Source organism: Mustela nivalis, assembly GCF_964662115.1.
Source record: "Mustela nivalis genome assembly, chromosome: 7".
NCBI lineage: Eukaryota > Metazoa > Chordata > Mammalia > Carnivora > Mustelidae > Mustela > Mustela nivalis.
In genome coordinates this window covers 7,261,474-7,279,257 of record NC_139026.1, presented here as the reverse complement: position 1 = coordinate 7,279,257, position 17,784 = coordinate 7,261,474, and the positions used below count along the sequence as shown (strand labels likewise).

The 17,784-nt window shown below is 38.9% G+C and overlaps 2 protein-coding genes across 3 annotated transcripts in view; both read left to right on the top strand.

The window, feature by feature from the left end:
- Window positions 1-17,784, top strand: part of L3MBTL2 (L3MBTL histone methyl-lysine binding protein 2) — a 529,035-nt gene that overhangs the window by 169,281 nt on the left and 341,970 nt on the right. The window lies entirely within an intron of this gene.
- XPNPEP3 (X-prolyl aminopeptidase 3) overlaps window positions 1-17,784 on the top strand; it is a 73,870-nt gene that overhangs the window by 20,342 nt on the left and 35,744 nt on the right. For both annotated transcript variants that reach the window (XM_082740011.1, XM_082740012.1), the window contains 2 exons: window positions 8,375-8,782; window positions 11,387-11,589. In XM_082740011.1, coding sequence (XP_082596137.1) covers window positions 8,375-8,782; window positions 11,387-11,589 — 611 coding nt within the window. The remainder of the gene's footprint in view (window positions 1-8,374; window positions 8,783-11,386; window positions 11,590-17,784) is intronic.

Below are 17,784 nucleotides of genomic sequence, written 5' to 3'. Positions count from 1 at the left end.
TGTTACATAAATAAAATCTTTATAAAAAAAAAGAAAAGAAAAAGTGCTGTTCAGAGAGTTGGGCTTGTCAGAATGACTTGTCCAACATACCCAGAACCACTTGGTTTTCAACTACAATAGTGAACAGATTCATCGGGAAGTATTGAGGATGCAGCTGTGTGGCCCACAATTTGAGGGAATGCTTTTACCACTTACCTCTTTGTCTTTTATCATCAGATGGAACAGCTGATGTTACTGTCAAGTATAATATTTAAAATGATGGAAAGGTTGGTTCTAGACTGGGTGCTAGATAATAATTCCTGAATCTTCTTCCTTTAGAAGTGTCAGAACCAATTAGTTCTCCATCTTTCAGTCATAGTTTGGTTGTAGTTATACCTTGAGCAAAGGGTATATTTTTTGAAGTTTCGTTAAAATGCTTGACTTCGATATCTAAAGGATCAAGATTTCTTTTGGCGCTGTAAGATTTTTACACTATTTTTTTTTAAAGATTTTATTTATTTATTTGACAGAGAGAGATCACAAGTAGGCAGAGAGGCAGGCAGAGAGAGAAAGGAGGAAGCAGGCTCCCTGCTGAGCAGAGAGCCTGATGTGGGACTCGATCCCAGCACTCTGAGATCATGACCTGAGCCGAAGGCAGCAGCTTAACCCACTGAGCCACCCAAGGCGCCCTAGATTTTTACACTATTTAAAAGATTAAATTTTATGTCCAAGAAATGACAAATTCCAGGTAGTCTGAATCTGCCTGGACCACTGGTTGAGCTTTTTCAGAACATACATACATATCATGATCCTATAGACTTACTGGATCAGAATCTCAAGGGAAGGGCTTTTTTTTTTTTTTTTTAAGATTTTATTAATTTATTTGACAGACTTAGCAAGAGAGGGAACACAAGCAGAGGAACCGGGAGAGGGAGAAGCAGGCTTCCTGCTGAGCAGGGAGGCTGATCTGGGGCTCAGTCCTAGGATCCTGGGTTCATGATCCGAGCCAAAGGCAGATGCTTAATGGTGAGCCACCCAGGTGTCCCAAGTAATACATTTTCTTTACTCACTTCCTGTGTACCTATGGAATTTTAAAAATAATCCCATATTTGTATTGTTCATATTTTCTTCTTCATTTTCTCAAGTAGATTTTAATTCAGAATAAAGACTGAAGTGGTTTCATGTATAAATTGGCAGGCGAATAAACCTGTATTTAACCTGTATGTATGGGGTTTGTTGATTACTCATTTCAGTTACCATTATATGATAATTAGCTTATAGAAATTCCATAAACTGCCATCTAGTGCAGAATTATGGAGTATTTCTCTGTTTTTTAATGCTGGGAAAAAAAAATAATTTGAGATATAATGATTTTCCCGTGTTTTAAATACTGATATATTAAAAGTAAATAAGTTCTATTTCTCTTTAACCTTTGTGTATATCTCCCATTCATATTGAGAAATTCTCTGAAGTAAGATCAGCAATACTCTGCTGTAGACAAGAATCCGGAATCTTACAAAGAACTGAATAATAAGCTTCTGAATTGCTTGAGCCTCATTCTTATTGTGAGAGAAAGCCAAAGACTTTCAGGGCTTCTATATATCTATATAGGTATCTATATAGATATACCAGAAGGACAACGTCTTTAAGCATAATTCTTTATGGTGATAATAATTGTATGTAATATTTATATATTGCTTCCCGTTCTAAGTATTTTAACTTCTTTAATCCTCTTACAACTTTGAGAAGTAATTGCTATTATTATAGCCATTTTACAAAGGAGAAAACTGAAAACATAAAGCAGTTTGGTAGCTCTCCCCAAGTCATTCAGTAATTTGTTGAGCCAGGATTCCAACTCGCAAAAGTCTGACTGAGTCCACACTTAACCTCAAAATACGAAACAGTTGTGCTGGAGAATACTATCTGGAACTTCTAAAAAGTCTTTTTTTGTCAAGATTTTTTTTTTTAAGATTTTATTTATTTATTTGACAGAGATAGATCACAAGTAGGCAGAGGCAGCCAGAGAGAGGGAGGAGGAAGCAGGCTCCCCACGGAGCAGAGAGCCTCATCCCAGGACCCCGGGATTATGACCTGATCTGAAGGCAGAGGTTTTAAGCCACTGAGTCACCCAGGTGCCCCAAGAGTAGTATACTTTTTTAAATGTGAAATTTACATATCATGAATTGCATAGATCTCCAATTTACATATCACAAAGAGGAATTCAGTGAGTTTTGACAAAGGTAGATGCCAGTATACCTCACACACCTGTCAAGATATATAGAACGTTTTCATCACCCCAAAAAGTCTTCTTGCTCCAGTCAGTCCCCACTCTGTCCTTACCCATTGCTCCCGTTTCTTTCTACATGGATTGTTTAGGTTCTTCTTGCAGTCATACAATATGTACTCTTTCTGCCAAGCTTGTTTCGCTCAATATATGCAAATAAAATATTTTCAGAGTACTTTTTTTTATTGTTTCTTTGGTCGTTTCTTTTTTTCAGAGAGGGTCTGGGTTTTACTTTATCATTAACCTTTTTTTTAACCCCTGTTCTCCAGCTAGATAGTAATAGATCAGTTTATAAACTGCTTTCTTGTAAACAATAAAAACTACCTAATATTAAAGAATTCATTTTAAGAACTCTGGTTGAAGATCAGACCATGTTAAAATCCTAATCTAGGTATTTTTTTAGGAAATAATTAAAATACATACCTAGGTTGTAGCAAAGACTTGCATCTTTCCATCTATTTTTAGTCTTTGTAAAACTTTCCTCTTTGGGTTTTCTGCTTGGCTGATTAAATATGAAGAAAATTTTTCTTACTCTCTTAAGAGGTCCAATCCCGAATATCCTGGAAGAGCTTTTCCTCTTAGCTGTAGAATCTCAGTTGATTGTGAGACTTTGCTATTTGCAGAATCTGGATTGTGATATGGAGGCATTTGATTGGTAAAGAAGCTTGTTAGAATAGCCCCTCTATCCTTAATCGACTCCACATGATAAAATACTTTGTTCTTTACTGCATTACAATGTCACAAAGTTACAAATAGACTTTTTTTTTTTTTTAAAGATTTTGTTTATTTACTTGACAGAGAGTCACAAGCAGGCAGAGAAGCAGGCAGAGAGAGAGAGAGGAGGAAGCAGGCTCCCGCTGAGCAGAGAGCCCGACGCGGGGCTCGATCCCAGGACCCTGAGATCACGACCCGAGCCGAAGGCAGAGGCCTCAACCCACCGAGCCACCCAGGCGCTCCACAAATAGACATTCTTATTCACATACTGTTTTATCCGAAGAAATTCAGGCCAGACTGACCATTACAATGGTTAGTTTTATGATCAAAGGCCATAACAACTGCCAGGTTTACCTGTAGGGTTAAGGTTTATTACTTTATCACACCTTTTTTTATTTCCTCCTTCAAGTGATAAGAAGTCTTTTTTCTTGACCAAAGAAAATTTTTTGTCATGACCAAAGAGTTCTTTGTTACTTTGAGATTTTAGAAGTTTGAAAGCATTTAGTTAATGATCACTCCATAGTGTTGATGATTCATAAGCTTAGAAAATGTAGCCAGTGTTTTAAATGTTTCTCATGTAGTCAGTTGTATGAAATCGGATTCAGGAAGAAGAGGAATTTTTTTTTTTTTTTTACGATTTTATTTATTTGACAGAGAGACAGCCAGAGAGGGAACTGAGCAGGAGGAGTGGGAGAGGGAAAGGAGAGGAAGACGCTCCTGCAGAGCTGGGAGCACTACGAGGGGCTCGACCCAGGGGTCAGATGCTTAATGACTGAGCCACCAGGGCACCTAGGAGAGGAGTATCTTGAAGGGAGTAAAAGACACTTTTCCAATCCTGTTTTGATTTTCAAATAATTGTATCTTTTTTCAGAAGTTACTTTCTAGTATATCTCTGTATATGCTTTTTTATTAACGAGAACAGAAGAGAACACAGATTAAAGTCACTAAAATTGTGAATTTCCTTATTTCTCAAAATTAAAAAAAAAAAGAATTGATTTCTAATTTAGTTTTATTACATGTACTATAGAGAGAAAGGAGAAGACAAAAAGGAAAGGTTGGATGAGCTGCAAATTATAACCAGCCTCTGCTTTTATGAAAGTATTTACTGCTTGGGTACATTGGGAAATGTCTAGTGTTGGGTAACAGTGAGAGACTTAACATGAATAATTAGCAGAGAGATAAATAGTTAAGCTTTTCCTGGGCTCTGGTACAAAGTTCAGTATTATGCCCACAAGCCCTAGAGGACTCTTAGCCAGCTCAATTTGGGGGTGGGGGGATGAGAAATGCAGTGTGAGCTCTTCCAGAACTGACTGTGTTGGCTTACTTATCTTTTATTTGTTACCAACTTCATCAATAAAAGTGTATATATTTTTTTCCTTGTAGATAAATAAAAATATTTTATTAACAGAAAGCAAACTGTAGAGTTTGCTGGAGAGACAAATTATACAGAGGTAAAACAACTAGACTGTTCCAAGGCAATCATAAACAACTGAGTTACATGTACTGAACATGAGTACTAAGAACAATTTAGAAGTCTTTGACCCAGAAATGTATGTCCTGGGACTATCCCATAGAACTAAAAGCACCTGTACGTAGGCATCAAAGTACCAGGAAATAAGTACAAAGATGTTTATTATTACAGTGAAAAGCTGAAAATAGTATACATGCCCACCAGTATAGAAATGGACCAATAAGTTATGATACATCACCCTAAGAAATAGATAGAGACATCAAACAGAATGAATTGAAACTATGCAAGATGATTTGGTGGGAAGGATTTCTGTCAGGTGTCACTGTGGTAGAAAAGCAAGATACAGAAGAATGTAGTATCCCATGTCTATAAAACACGAGTGACCAAAAACCCCTAAATGCAGTATAGGAGTATTGAGAAAAATAGGAAAGGATACATGCTAGATTACAAGTGTGGATGGGGTGTTCATGTGGGTAGGAGGAGGGAAGGGAGGTGACAAGTCAAATAGCAAAGGAAAGGGGGGAAAATATTTATTGAGAGAGTTCAGTGTGCTATGATTACATTTATATACAACTATAGGATATATATATATATAACAAAATAAAACAATTAACTTAAAAAAATAATGCAGAGGGACAAATCAACATGATCTGGGCTCATCAGGAAAGTCTTTTGAATGAGAGGTGTCTAAAAACAAACAGGCACTGAGCCTCAAATCTTGGGAGTGGAATTGCTACAGAGGGAGAAGAGATTTTGGAAAAGGGACACATTGTAAACAAAGTAATAGGGAAAGAACAGATTAGACCTATGGAAGACATAAGAAGGAATTAATTTCAGAATAATTAGAGAAATGATAAGAAAAAAGTTGGCCAAATCACCAAAGACAATATATTATGTGATTTCATTCTATGAAATGTCTACAGTAGACAAATCCATAGAGACAAAATAGATTAGTGGTTTCCAAGGGCTCGGGCAGATTGGGAGGAAAGGGGGAGTGACTGACTACTCATGGGCAGGGATTTATTTTGGGAGTGATGAAATACTTTAAAATTGATTTTTATAATGTTGTACAATTCTGTGAAAATACCAGAACTATTAAATTGTACATTTAAATGGGTAGATTGTATGCTGTGTAAATAATATCTCAAACTTTCTTTAAAAAGTTGACCAGATAAATTGGAATCACCTGGTTGAGAGCATTAAAATCTACTTAAGAGTTGGAGTTTGATCTAGTAGACAACAGAGAACCATTGTAGGTTATGTGTATGGAATGGACTGCCCATGTTCTTTTATCCTCTTTTTCTCTTTATTTGGGATTTTAACTATGAGAGTATATACTCATTGAAACTATATTCAAATAATATTAAAAAGCATGTTAAAAAGGGGCACCTGGTGGCTCAGTTGGTTATGCATCCGACTCTTGATTTCAGCTCAGGTCATGATCTCAGGATTGTAAGATAGATATCTGTGTTGGGCTCTGCACTGGGCCTGGAGCCTGCTTAAGATTCTCTGCCTCACTCTCCCTATGCCCTCTGCACCCCCACTGGTGCATGTTCTCTCTAAATAAATAAATAAAGCATGTTAAAAAGAAAATCTTTGTCTTAACTCAGTCCCTGTAGATTGCCGCTATAAAATTTGGGATTTTTTTTTCCATTTTTTTTTTTAAAGACTTTATTTATTTGAGAGAGAGAGAGCGCATACACGCATGAGCCGGGGAGGGGCAAATGGAGAGGGAGAAGCCACCTCCTCGCTGAGCAAGGAACCTGATGCAGGACTTGATCCTGGGACTCCAGGATCATAACCCAAAGACAGACACTTAACCAACTGAGCTATCCAGGCACCCCAGAAATTGGGGGCTTTTTTCCTAATTCTTTTTTTCTCTCTCTTTATTTTTTATCTATTTTTTTAAAAATATTATTTATTAATTTGACAGAGATCACAAGTAGGCAGAGAGGCAGGCAGAGTGGGGGGGAAGGTGCGGAGCAGATCCCCTGCCAAGCAGAGAGCCCACTGCAGGGCTTGATCCCAGGACCCTGAGATCATGACCCGAGCCGAAGGCAGAGGCTTTAACCCAATGGGCCACCCAGGCGTTCCCTCTCTTTTTATTTTGTTTTTGTTTGTTTGTTTAATAATTGGGGTCATATTACCCCTCTTGTACTGTAACTTTTTCATGTAGCAGTATCTACATGGCTGTCTTTCCATACTTGGATATGGAAACCAGCTACTACGGGAAATAATAGTAATCCACATCATGAAGTCAATGTAAAGATTAAATGAGTTGATACCTACAAGTAATTAGAATTGTACCAGACACATAAGAAACATTCAGTAAGCATTAGGTGGCATTTTACTATTAATATTGCTAAGTGTAGGCTGAGGGATATAGCTTTCATGAGTGTTTTTTTTAGTAGTTCTTTTGCTTTGCAACCTAGAGTGAAAGCACGCATAATTTCCATTGCCAAAGGGAAAAACCACCCAGTTATCAATGGGCTAGCAACCAGGCAGTCTGCTGGGTACTAATATTGAGAACTAATATGTTAACATTTCATAACACAGGTCCCAATGTGAGTTTTGGGAGTAGGCTTAAGTGAATCAGAGACTCTTGAAATTTTATGTCAGAAATTTGTGTGTGCCTATGTGCAGTTTAGTGAAAAATGAATCTGTAGCTTTTATTTATTTTTTTTTAAGATGATTTATTTGAGAGAGAGCACACCTGCTCAAGCAAGGGGCAGGGCTGAGGGAGAGGGAAAGAAGCAGACTACCTGCTGAGCATGGAGTCCTACCCGAGGCTCCATCTCATGACCCTGAGATCATGACCTAAGCCAAAATCAATATCAGAAGTGTAACCAACTGAGCCACCCAGGTGCCCCTGAATTCATAGCTTCTAAACATTCTCTAGGGAATCTTTATTCCTTAAGAACTACATGCTTTATGGGGCGCCTGGGTGGCTCAGTGGGTAAAGCCACTGCCTTCGGCTCAGGTCATGATCCCAGAGTCCTGGGATCGAGTCCCGCATCGGGCTCTCTGCTCAGCAGGGAACCTGCTTCCTCCTCTCTCTCTCTCTGCCTGCCTCTCTGCCTACTTGTGATCTCTCTCTGTCAAATAAATAAATTAAAAAAAAAAAAAAAAGAACTACATGCTTTATCAAGTTTGCTTCTCATGACAGCCCCAAGAGGTAGATAATACTATCAAGTGTTTCAAAAATATAAAGATGGCCCCACTTGGAAAATACAAAGATTTTCCCTCAGGGAAGGAACATCAAGGAGGTTCTGTTACCCAGCTTTATTGTTAATACAAAGTAGAGAGTGAAAAGTCCTATTAGAAGGGTAGTATTATGCATTGGAAATTCAGAAGGAGAAATTTATTTTATCTCTTGAAATTGGGGAAAGCTCTTGGACCTTAAACTCTATTATGTTAAAAACTATACATCATTTAACAAATATTTATCAAATGCCCAGTATATTCCAGTTCTTATTCTAGGCTCTGGGAATATAACATTAAATAGACAAAAATCTATATCCTTATAGAGCTTACATTCTTTCAGGAAAGTCATACACAGGTAATATCATCCTTCTCACGTTTTATATTGATACTTCGGGTCAACCTTAATTAAATGCGTAACAATGCCTGCCACATAATAATGTTCAATAAATATTTGATTGTAATAAAAGAATGAAAGAGCTCTTAAGGGGTCATGATCCCAGTTTTCCAGCAGGACCACATTTAACTGTCGTTTCTTCCAGCCTTTTTGCAGTGGCATAGAAAAGTTGAAACCTGGGTCATCTCCTTAATTCCCCATGTACTATCAGGAGATTTGACATAAATTGAAGAAATGAACTTTGATGTCTTCGTCTTATATTAAGCTACCTTAAAAGTACTTTGTCACTATATAAATGCAGAGCATCACTGTTATTTCTTATTTCTAGGAGAGGTGACACCAGGACTATCTCAAGTGGAATATGCACTTCGCAGGCACAAACTAATGACACTGATCCACAAGGAAACACAAGGGCAGAGTGGGACAGACCAGACAGTGGTTCTGCTGTCCAACCCTACATACTACATGAGCAATGATATCCCCTATACTTTCCACCAAGACAACAATTTCCTGTACCTGTGTGGATTCCAAGAGCCCGATAGCATTCTCGTTCTTCAAAGCCTCCCTGGCAAGCAATTACCAGCACATAAGGCCATGCTTTTTGTACCTCGGAGAGACCCTAGTCGAGAACTTTGGGATGGCCCACGATCTGGCACCGATGGAGCAATAGCTTTAACGGGAGTGGATGAAGCCTATACCCTGGAAGAATTTCAACATCTAGTACCAAAATTGAAAGGTAACACGTGGGAGCAGAAGTCAAATCACAGGCCAGATTTGGGATTAAGACCTTTCTTGCCTATATAGATGAAGTTCTTAATTTTCTAAAATGATTATCATAGTAGCATTTCCTTGAGCACCATGAAAGGATCTTACATCTTTCCCATAACACTTAAAGTGGAGAATGAGCATGGGTCACTCTTCAAGATTACTGACCACCAGTTCATTGACCTCTGACCACCAATGATTATTCTGCCAACTCTTCAAAAGGAAGCAGTATTCTCAAAGAATGATCAGAATTACCTGGTGACACATATTGTAATTACAAATACATAATAGACCATTGGAAATGTAAAGTCTTAGGCCCCCACTCCAAAACTGCTACATGAGAATTTGACTTTAAATAGGAATCTCAGGTAATTCTTATAGTACACAATTGAGTCCACACTCCTCAAAATAGTCATTTTCTCTACATTTATTCTGGTAAAATTATAATCACTCGTGTTTTTAGGATCCCTTTTCAGGAAATTTTCAGAACCTATACTATATGATAAACTGTCTTTAGTGATTCTTGTAAATCTACAGCTCTAAAATGCTTCCGTATTTTATTTTTTGAAGTGTCCCAAGTCACTTAGAGCCAAATTTGGTAAATAGATAGCTGATCAAGTTGGAAGGTACTAATTTTAGGCAAAATACGTATGGTTGTAAAATTATAGTCTGATTTTCTTGTATGGTTTATGTTATAAACCATATCTGAAGTCTGTTTCTAAAAGAGATTTCCAAAACTGTTTCAAATGGTCGTGGAATTTATTGGACTTGTTTCCTGCAAAGACTCCTTTGAAAGAATGTACTCATTTGAATATGCAAGTTCTAATATGTTTGAATTGTTTTCATTGCTTTATGCAAGTATTCTCTATTTTACAGAGATAATTACTCAGCTAAATTCATAGAACTTTTTATATCTTCAAAGTCTTCATAAATGTAGGACACAGAATCATTTTCTTTTTAGCTTTATTTTTTTAATTAGTTGCTAGCTGTCTTCTTCGACTGTGAATTTCATCAACCCAGTATGCTAAATAAAACCTTATACCAAGTGTATTTCTCAAAAGTATTTCTCATTCACCATTTTTTTTTTAAAGATTTTATTTGTTTATTTGACAGACAGAGATTACAAGTAGACAGAGAGGCAGGCAGAGAGAGAGAGAGAGAGAGGGAAGCAGGCTCCCTGCTGAGCAGAGAGCCCGATGCGGGACTCGATCCCAGGACTCTGGGATCATGACCTGAGCCGAAGGCAGCGGCTTAACCCACTGAGCCACCCAGGCGCCCCACTCATTCACCATTTTTAATGTTAGTAGTTTACTAGATAAAAGTAGTAGGCGAAGGAAAAGAGTCATGAAATCATATTTATTTAAAAGTATTAAAGCCAAAAAACGTTGGGCTCTGATTTCATATACTAAGAACAGGTAGTAGAGGTGGTTTTACTGTTTTAAAAGTATAGTTAAACTTCTATTATAAAATTAGCATTTGACCTGTAATATATACTTAAAACCATTTTTATTTTAAAATGAATATATTGGGACGCCTGGGTGGCTCAGTTGGTTAAGCAGCTGCCTTCGGCTCAGGTCATGATCCCAGCGTCCTGGGATCGAGTCCCACATCGGACTCCTTGCTCAGCAGGGAGCCTTCTTCTCCCTCTGCCTCTGCCTGCCATTCTGTCTGCCTGTGCTCGCTCTCTCCCCCTCTCTCTCTCTGATAAATAAATAAAATCTTTAAAAAAAAAATTAAAATGAAATGAAAATATTCAGGAGGTTGTATCATAACCAACCAAAATTTTTAGGATTTTCCCCCTCTTCTGTCCCAAATACTTTATATAAAACATACAGCCCTTCAGACTTCAGTTTGGGAATGGTGCTGTTAGGCCACATCAGGAAAAAAGAAAAGGATGAATGGAGACCTGGTGTAAGTGATTCTCAACATGAGTCCTCACATCTTATATCTCAGGCTCATATAGACCAGTTTCTTGTGTCTCTAGAATTAGGAGGAGAATGTGGTTGTTAAATGGGAATATATGACAGATGGGAAAGGCCAGGCTTTCGAGTTAAGTGTGGGTTAGCACACATTATCCACTAGAGTGTTTGCATTGCTGTGTAGAATTGCTCCTAAATGAGATGAGAACCTCCTTTCACTAACACTGAGATTGGAAAGAAAGAATACTTTTAACGAGGAGGTCAGGATCTGTGTATTTTTTTTCTGTCCTCTTACGTTCAATTATTTACTAGTGCCTCTAGCTCAGTTGTGGAGTTCTTTAAATTTCAATAAATAATGAAATCAAAGCTAGAGAAAAAGCTTTAGCCCCATCTACCATCTTTATAAGGAACTCCGAAGTTTGGGGGCAGAGAAGCTGTGTATTTGCTGTCAGAATATTTTGCCATTTGCAGGGAATTAGCCTTTCCAATGATACATAATCACCCTTCAGTTGCTTCAGTCCTGAGAGTTTTTGCTAAACACTTGAAAGTCATATATCACGGGTTTTGTAATTTTCACTCTTGTTCATGACAGTTGGTATTTCTTGTTGCTGTTAGTTTTATTTTAAATTTTTTTTTTTTTTACTGCTCATTTTAAGATGAGACAAATATGGTCTGGTATGACTGGATGAGGCCCCCTCATGCACAGCTTCACTCTGACTACATGCAGCATCTGACTGAAGTCAAAGCCAGGAGCAAGAATAAGGTTCGAGCTGTCCAGCAGCTGGTACAGCGCCTCCGGCTGATCAAATCTCCTGCAGAAATTGAGAGAATGCAGATTGCTGGGAAGCTAACATCACAGGTATGGTTCCTATTGAAAAAGTTTTTCCAAATTAAAAAATCTAAGTTCGTATGTTTCAGTGGGTACCTTGAGGTGCAGTAATCTTATAGTAGATGAGCATCTACCTTCTTCTTTAATGTTTAATGAACATGTCTAGAGACTTCTCAGTACCTCACAAGGCAAGATAAATCTGCCTTCTTGTATCTTTCACCCATGATCTTAGTTGTTTCTCCTTAGAACAACATAAATTAAGTCATTGTATTTCCTTTCCTTATAGTAACTACAGTAATAGTGGCAGTTAAACACAGTTTGATTGCTAAGGAAGACCTGGGACCCAAAATGACAGTGCTTGCAAAGCTAAAATACAATTTATTATAGGAAAGAGGTATAGTACAGCAACAGCATTAAAGTAAGAATACCTGTCATAGTCAGTGGCTGTCTCACAGAAGGGTCCAGAGAAGCCAGGGGCAGGCTCTTGTTGTCGTGCTGGTCTTCAGAAAGGGCTGGGCAGAATGCATTTTCCTCTCATTGATAAGAAACCACAAATGTACACACGGAACACCTTGGAACCAGGGAACCCAAAATGGAATCTCAACTAGGGATTTTTGTGGTTTTGGTCATATTGGCCTATTCCTGCTGTACAATAGCAAAGCCCTTCAGAGAGCTCAAAGAGAGACCAAGTACAAACCATTAATCTCACTGTTTCCAGTATTCAGAAACTGGTACAAACTGCCCCCAAATTCCTTGTAACACTTTTCATTAATTGCGGTGAAATATATATAACATAACATTTGCACTTTAGCCATTTTTTTTTTAAGATTTTATTTATTTATTTGTCAGAGAGAAGGAGAGAGAGCGAGCAAGCACAGGCAGACAGAGTGGCAGGCAGAGGCAGAGGGAGAAGCAGGCTCCCTGCTGAGCAAGGAGTCCAATGTGGGACTCTATCCCATGCCGCTGGGATCATGACCTGAGTTGAAGGCAGCCGCTTAACCAACTGAGCCACTCAGGCGTCCCTGCACTTTAGCCATTTTTAAGTGTACAGTTCAGTGACATCCTTGTCATGCCATCACCCCTACAATATATCTCCAGAACTTTTTTATTATTCCATGTTGAAACTCTCTACCCATTAGACAATAACTTTCCATTTCTCCTTTCCTCTAGCCTCTGGTGACAACTGTATTATTTTCTGAGTCTATAATTTGACTACTTACACACCAATACAATATTTGTTCATTTATTTCTGATTTGTTTCATCAAGCAAAATATTTCCAGGATTTAACCATGCTGTGGTAAATATCAGAAATTCCCTTCTTTTTTTTTTTTTTTAATTTTATTTGTATATTTGACAGAGAGAGACATAGCAAGAGAGGGAACACAGGCAGGGAAAGTGAGAGGGAGAAGCAGCCTCCCTGCAGAGCAGGGAGCCCGATGCGGGGCTCTATCCCAAGACCCTGAGATCATGACCCGAGCTGAAGGCAGGTGCTTAACAACTGAGCCACACAGGCACCCCTGAATTTCCCTTCTTTTTAAGACTGAATAATATGCCATTTTATGTATCTGCAGCATTTTCTTTATCTGTTACTGTGTTGATGGACATTTGGGCTTTTTCTGTCTTTAGGAATTGTGAATAATTCTGCTATGCACATTCTGCTTTTCAAGCCCCTATTTTCATTTCTTTTGCATATATACCCAGACGTAGATTTAGTAGATGGAATGGTCATTCTATGTTCAGTATTGTGAGGAACCACCATACTAGATTTCCTAGTACCTGTACCATTTTAGATTCCCACTGGCAATGGACACGGTTCCAATTTTTCGTATCCATGCCAACACTTGTTTTCTGCTTTTTGATAATAGCCATTCTAGTGTATGAAAGAGTATCTGACTGTAGTTTTGATTTGCATTTTCCTAACGGTTAGCGATGTTGAGCATCTTTTCATGTATTTATTGCCATCACAATACTTTTAATGAGTGTATTTCATGCTGTGTCTCTACCAGAGTCAGTGCCATGCAGGAATTTAGCAAAACAGCTCAAGTTCATTTCAGGAATTAACCCACAGTAATATCTACACCCAATGTGGGACTTGAACTCACAACCCTGAGACCAGGCCCCTCATGCTCTACTGACTGAGCCAGCCAGGCGTCCCTATGATCTACTGTAGGAGGCACTCTAGTCCTATTTAAAATTTGTCCAATACTGGGGCGTGATCTCATATCCCTGATAATAGGACCTGAGCTGAAATCAGGACTTGGTTGCTTAACCAACTGACCCACCCAGGCGCCCCTCCGTAGGTCTTTTTCAGCAGTATGTCTTTCCTCATTAAAAACAAATACGCCAGGGCACCTGGGTGGCTCAGTGATTAAGCATCTGCTCCCGGCTCCGGTCATGAATCTGGGGTTCTGGAATCAAGCCCCGTGTCAGGGGAAAGGCAAGATAAATCAAATTCAGCCCACTAAACATTTTACAACACAGGTTGCTTCCCAGCACAGCTCCTCTATAATAGATGCGTCCTGTGAAATGAGAATGAAAAAGCATTTGCTTTGTTGACAGAGCTCCCTTTTACTTCCTCATCCATTTTGAGGACGTATGTCACCCTGGGAAGTGTATTTGTTAGGATAGTTATTGTTCAGCTCAAAAAGAGCCAAAAAGGCTCTTCAGAAAAGGAGACTCTTGTCAGAGTCCTTTGCCCCAACAGGCTTCTAAATCAAAGCTAAGAGAAAATATTACTTTCTTGCTTTAAGCATCTCTTTAGGCTCCAAAATTATGTTAGATTTTCCCTTCCGTGGCACTCATTTATTGGCTCCCTTCCCCTCAGCAACAATCTGGCCTTTCTTCCTTCTTTCATCACTAATTTTAACCCACACCTTTCCCCCTGAAGTAGAATTTTCTGGTTAGTCCATTTCCAGTAGTAGGGGGGACAGATTGGATAAGTACAGAAAAATGGGATTGTACCATTGGCAACTAATGCAATTTTTTTTTTTTTTTGAGCTTCAGTGAGTCCAGTGGTCTTTGTCATTGTTTTGTGCATTGCTACCTGACTTGAGTTCCTCCACGTCCCATTCCTTTCATGGACCTTCATTGCCATTTCAAGAGAACTTACTAGGCCATCAATTTATTGATTGCAGTTACCTTCAAACCCTGGCATTGGGTTTCTTTGGTAAGCATCGTTATGGCCTGCTTTGATTTGCCCTCAGAATTTAAATTTAAATTAGAACCTGGGCAGTTCAGTCAGTTAAGCTTCTGCCTTCGGCTCAGGTCATGATCCCAGGGTCCTGGGATCAAGTCCCACATCGGTCTCCCTGATCAGCGGAAAGTCTACTTCTCCCTCTGCCCTTCCCCACCCCACTCATGTGCTCTCTCTGTCTCACTTTCACCTGTTTTCTTGCAAATAAATAAAATCTTAACAACAAAAAATGTTTTTTCATTAGAGATTTCCAAAGAGCAGCACCCTCCCATGTGGGGCTCTTTTACTCTCCAGTTATTTATGACCCATTTGTTAGACCAATCGCAAGGCAATTGGCAACAGCCTAGGATCAGTATTTGCCCAAATAGCAGGAATTTTATTTGTATCTAGTTCTATCACAGGTAAGAACACAGCATATAATTCAGCTCAGTGGACTGACTTGTTATTACCCTGTTCTGTGAGGATTTTACCTTCTGCTGGACTCAGAGCACCTGCTTTCTGTACAGAATTACTCTCAATTCTGAAACTACCATCTGTGAACCAGACCAATTACCTGGCATTTTTGGTCAGTGGATGAAACAAGAGAAGGAAAAGAAGGCTCAAAGGAAAGGAAAGGAAAGGAAAAGACAGGAAAGGAGAGGAGAGGAGAGGGGAGGGGAGGGAAGGGGAGGGGAGGGAAGGGGAGGGGAGGGGAGGGGAGGGGAGGAAGGGAAAGGGAAAGGAAAGAGGAAAAAGGAAAGGAAAGGAAAAAAGGCTCATAAATATGAGTCTCTCCCGTCCCCTGGTATCATGCTTTATCTATTGCATTTACATTTCATGATAAAACTTTTTTGGGCATCGCCCTTCTTACTGTAATGTTTTTCTGACATCAGTAGTGATATGATATGTATTTCAGGTCTTAATTTGCTCTTATAAGTCTTTTTGTTATTGGGGCAAACTCAACAAATGTCCCAAAATAAAGGAGCAACTGTCTTTCAAAAGACAGAGTGGAAAGCAACATCAAAATGCCTTAACATCAAAGCCAAGGGTCATCTTGGAATAGTGATTATGGCTTTTGCTGGAAACTCCAGTTGTTATGAGTGCAGTGGCTGACATTTCCTAATATCATTTCAGTGTGAGGATCATATGGTCCTAGCATAATAGCTTAAGCCATAGCCTTCTGCAGTTCTAAGAAGGCTTTTTTTGTTAAGGGCCCTAATCAAATAACACCTTTTTCATTGTGATTTTATGAATTGGGGCCAACAACATCCCTAAGTGAAGTATGGTTGCTCTAAAAACCAAATAGGTGGGGCGCCTGGGTGGCTCAATGGGTTAAAGCCTCTGCCTTTGGCTCAGGTCATGATTCCAGGGTCCTGGGATCGAGTCCCGCATCGGGCTCTCTTTTCGGCAGGGAGCCTGCTTTCTCTGCCTCTCTGCCTACTTGTGATCTCTGTCAAATAAATAAATAAAATCTTAAAAAATAAATACATAAATAACTAATTAAAAAAAACAAATAGGCGCAGTAGGAGTTGTTGAACCTCTTTGATGTGAGGGTCAGGAACTGATAACACTTTGTTCCTAGTGGTCTGTAATATGTCACAGATTGCTCCAACCCATGTAATCTCCCCAAATTCCATAGTCTTTGTGCAGCCCTGTATTTCTAGCAAGGTTAATCAGTCATCTCCAGTCAGTCATATGGTTTATGACCATAGGAAAGTCGCTTTTAACTTGATCTGGAGTTTCAGGTGAAAATAATAATTCTGGGGTGCCTGGGCGTGAATTCAGCCCCCACACTGGGCTCCACACTTGGCATGGAGCCTCTTTTAAAAACTTAATAAAATAAAAGGGAAAATAAAAAGAAATTCATAATACCATCAATTTATTGTATTGTCCAGCTAAATTAGATCTCAGTCCTGCCTCGTCAGATTGTGATAGTATTCAGAAGAGTTAATATTTTTGAGGTAATACTGTATGTTGTAAACCAGTCCACATGAATGCAAATTGTTATTGGCTCTCGATGGTAATTGTTAATGAGAAAATGGCATTAGCCAGATCAATAGAGAATACCGGTCACCTTTAGCTTATATGAGTTGAATGGTCGGGACTGTACTGGAGACAGCTGAGGCTCTAAAGGGTGTGGCTTTATGGAGCCTCCTATAGTCCACTGTTCATGACCTGATTCATCAGTCTTCCTTATTGGCCACACTGGCCTATTTCACTTAGTTTATGGACACTAATATACTTGCATCTGACATTTCTTTATTTAGGATAGTAATTTCTTACTGCCTTCAAAGTATCCACTAATGTTTCAAATTTACTAGTTGAATTGGCGTAGGTTAATTTTAAAGGTTCCCAGGTTGCATGTCTGATGAGTGCTAGATGAAGGGAGGATCCAAGTTATTCCTTTTTTCTTATTACCAAGTATGGGGAGGAATTTTTACTCAAACATTATATTCATATCAATTATACAGTCAGGGAGACATCACAGTATCCTCTTTTTTAATCATACATTCCAGCTTTTTAAAAAAAATTATTATTTTTTAAAGATTTTTATTTATTTGACAGAAAGCAAGAGAGCACAAGCAGGCAGAGCAGCAGAGAGAGAGGGAGAAACAGGCTCCCCCACTGAGCAGGGAGCCCGATGTGGGGCTCCATCCCAGGACCCTGGGATCATAACCTGAGCTCAAGCAGTCGCTTAACCAACTGAGCCACCCAAGCACCCCATACATTCCAGCTTTCAAACAGACTTTAATTTTTATTCTTTTCATAGTAGCATCCCTACATTGCCTTGAATTAATTCTGTCATTCCTAAGGGGTTCATTTGCAGCCCCAGACTAGTGCTGCATAATGTGTTCCATATTCAGTAGATCTAAAAGAGTTTCTTCTCTACTTCCAGCCATTCGCTCACCCATTTGTTAAAATGTCTTGAGTTCCCTGCCAGAGATGACCTGGCATGATATGAAGCAGAGCAATCTTCTTTTTCCATTATTATCTTTATATTAAAAGCCAGTATTTTTACATCTGGTAATAGTGGCTCATTGGAATGTTTTTC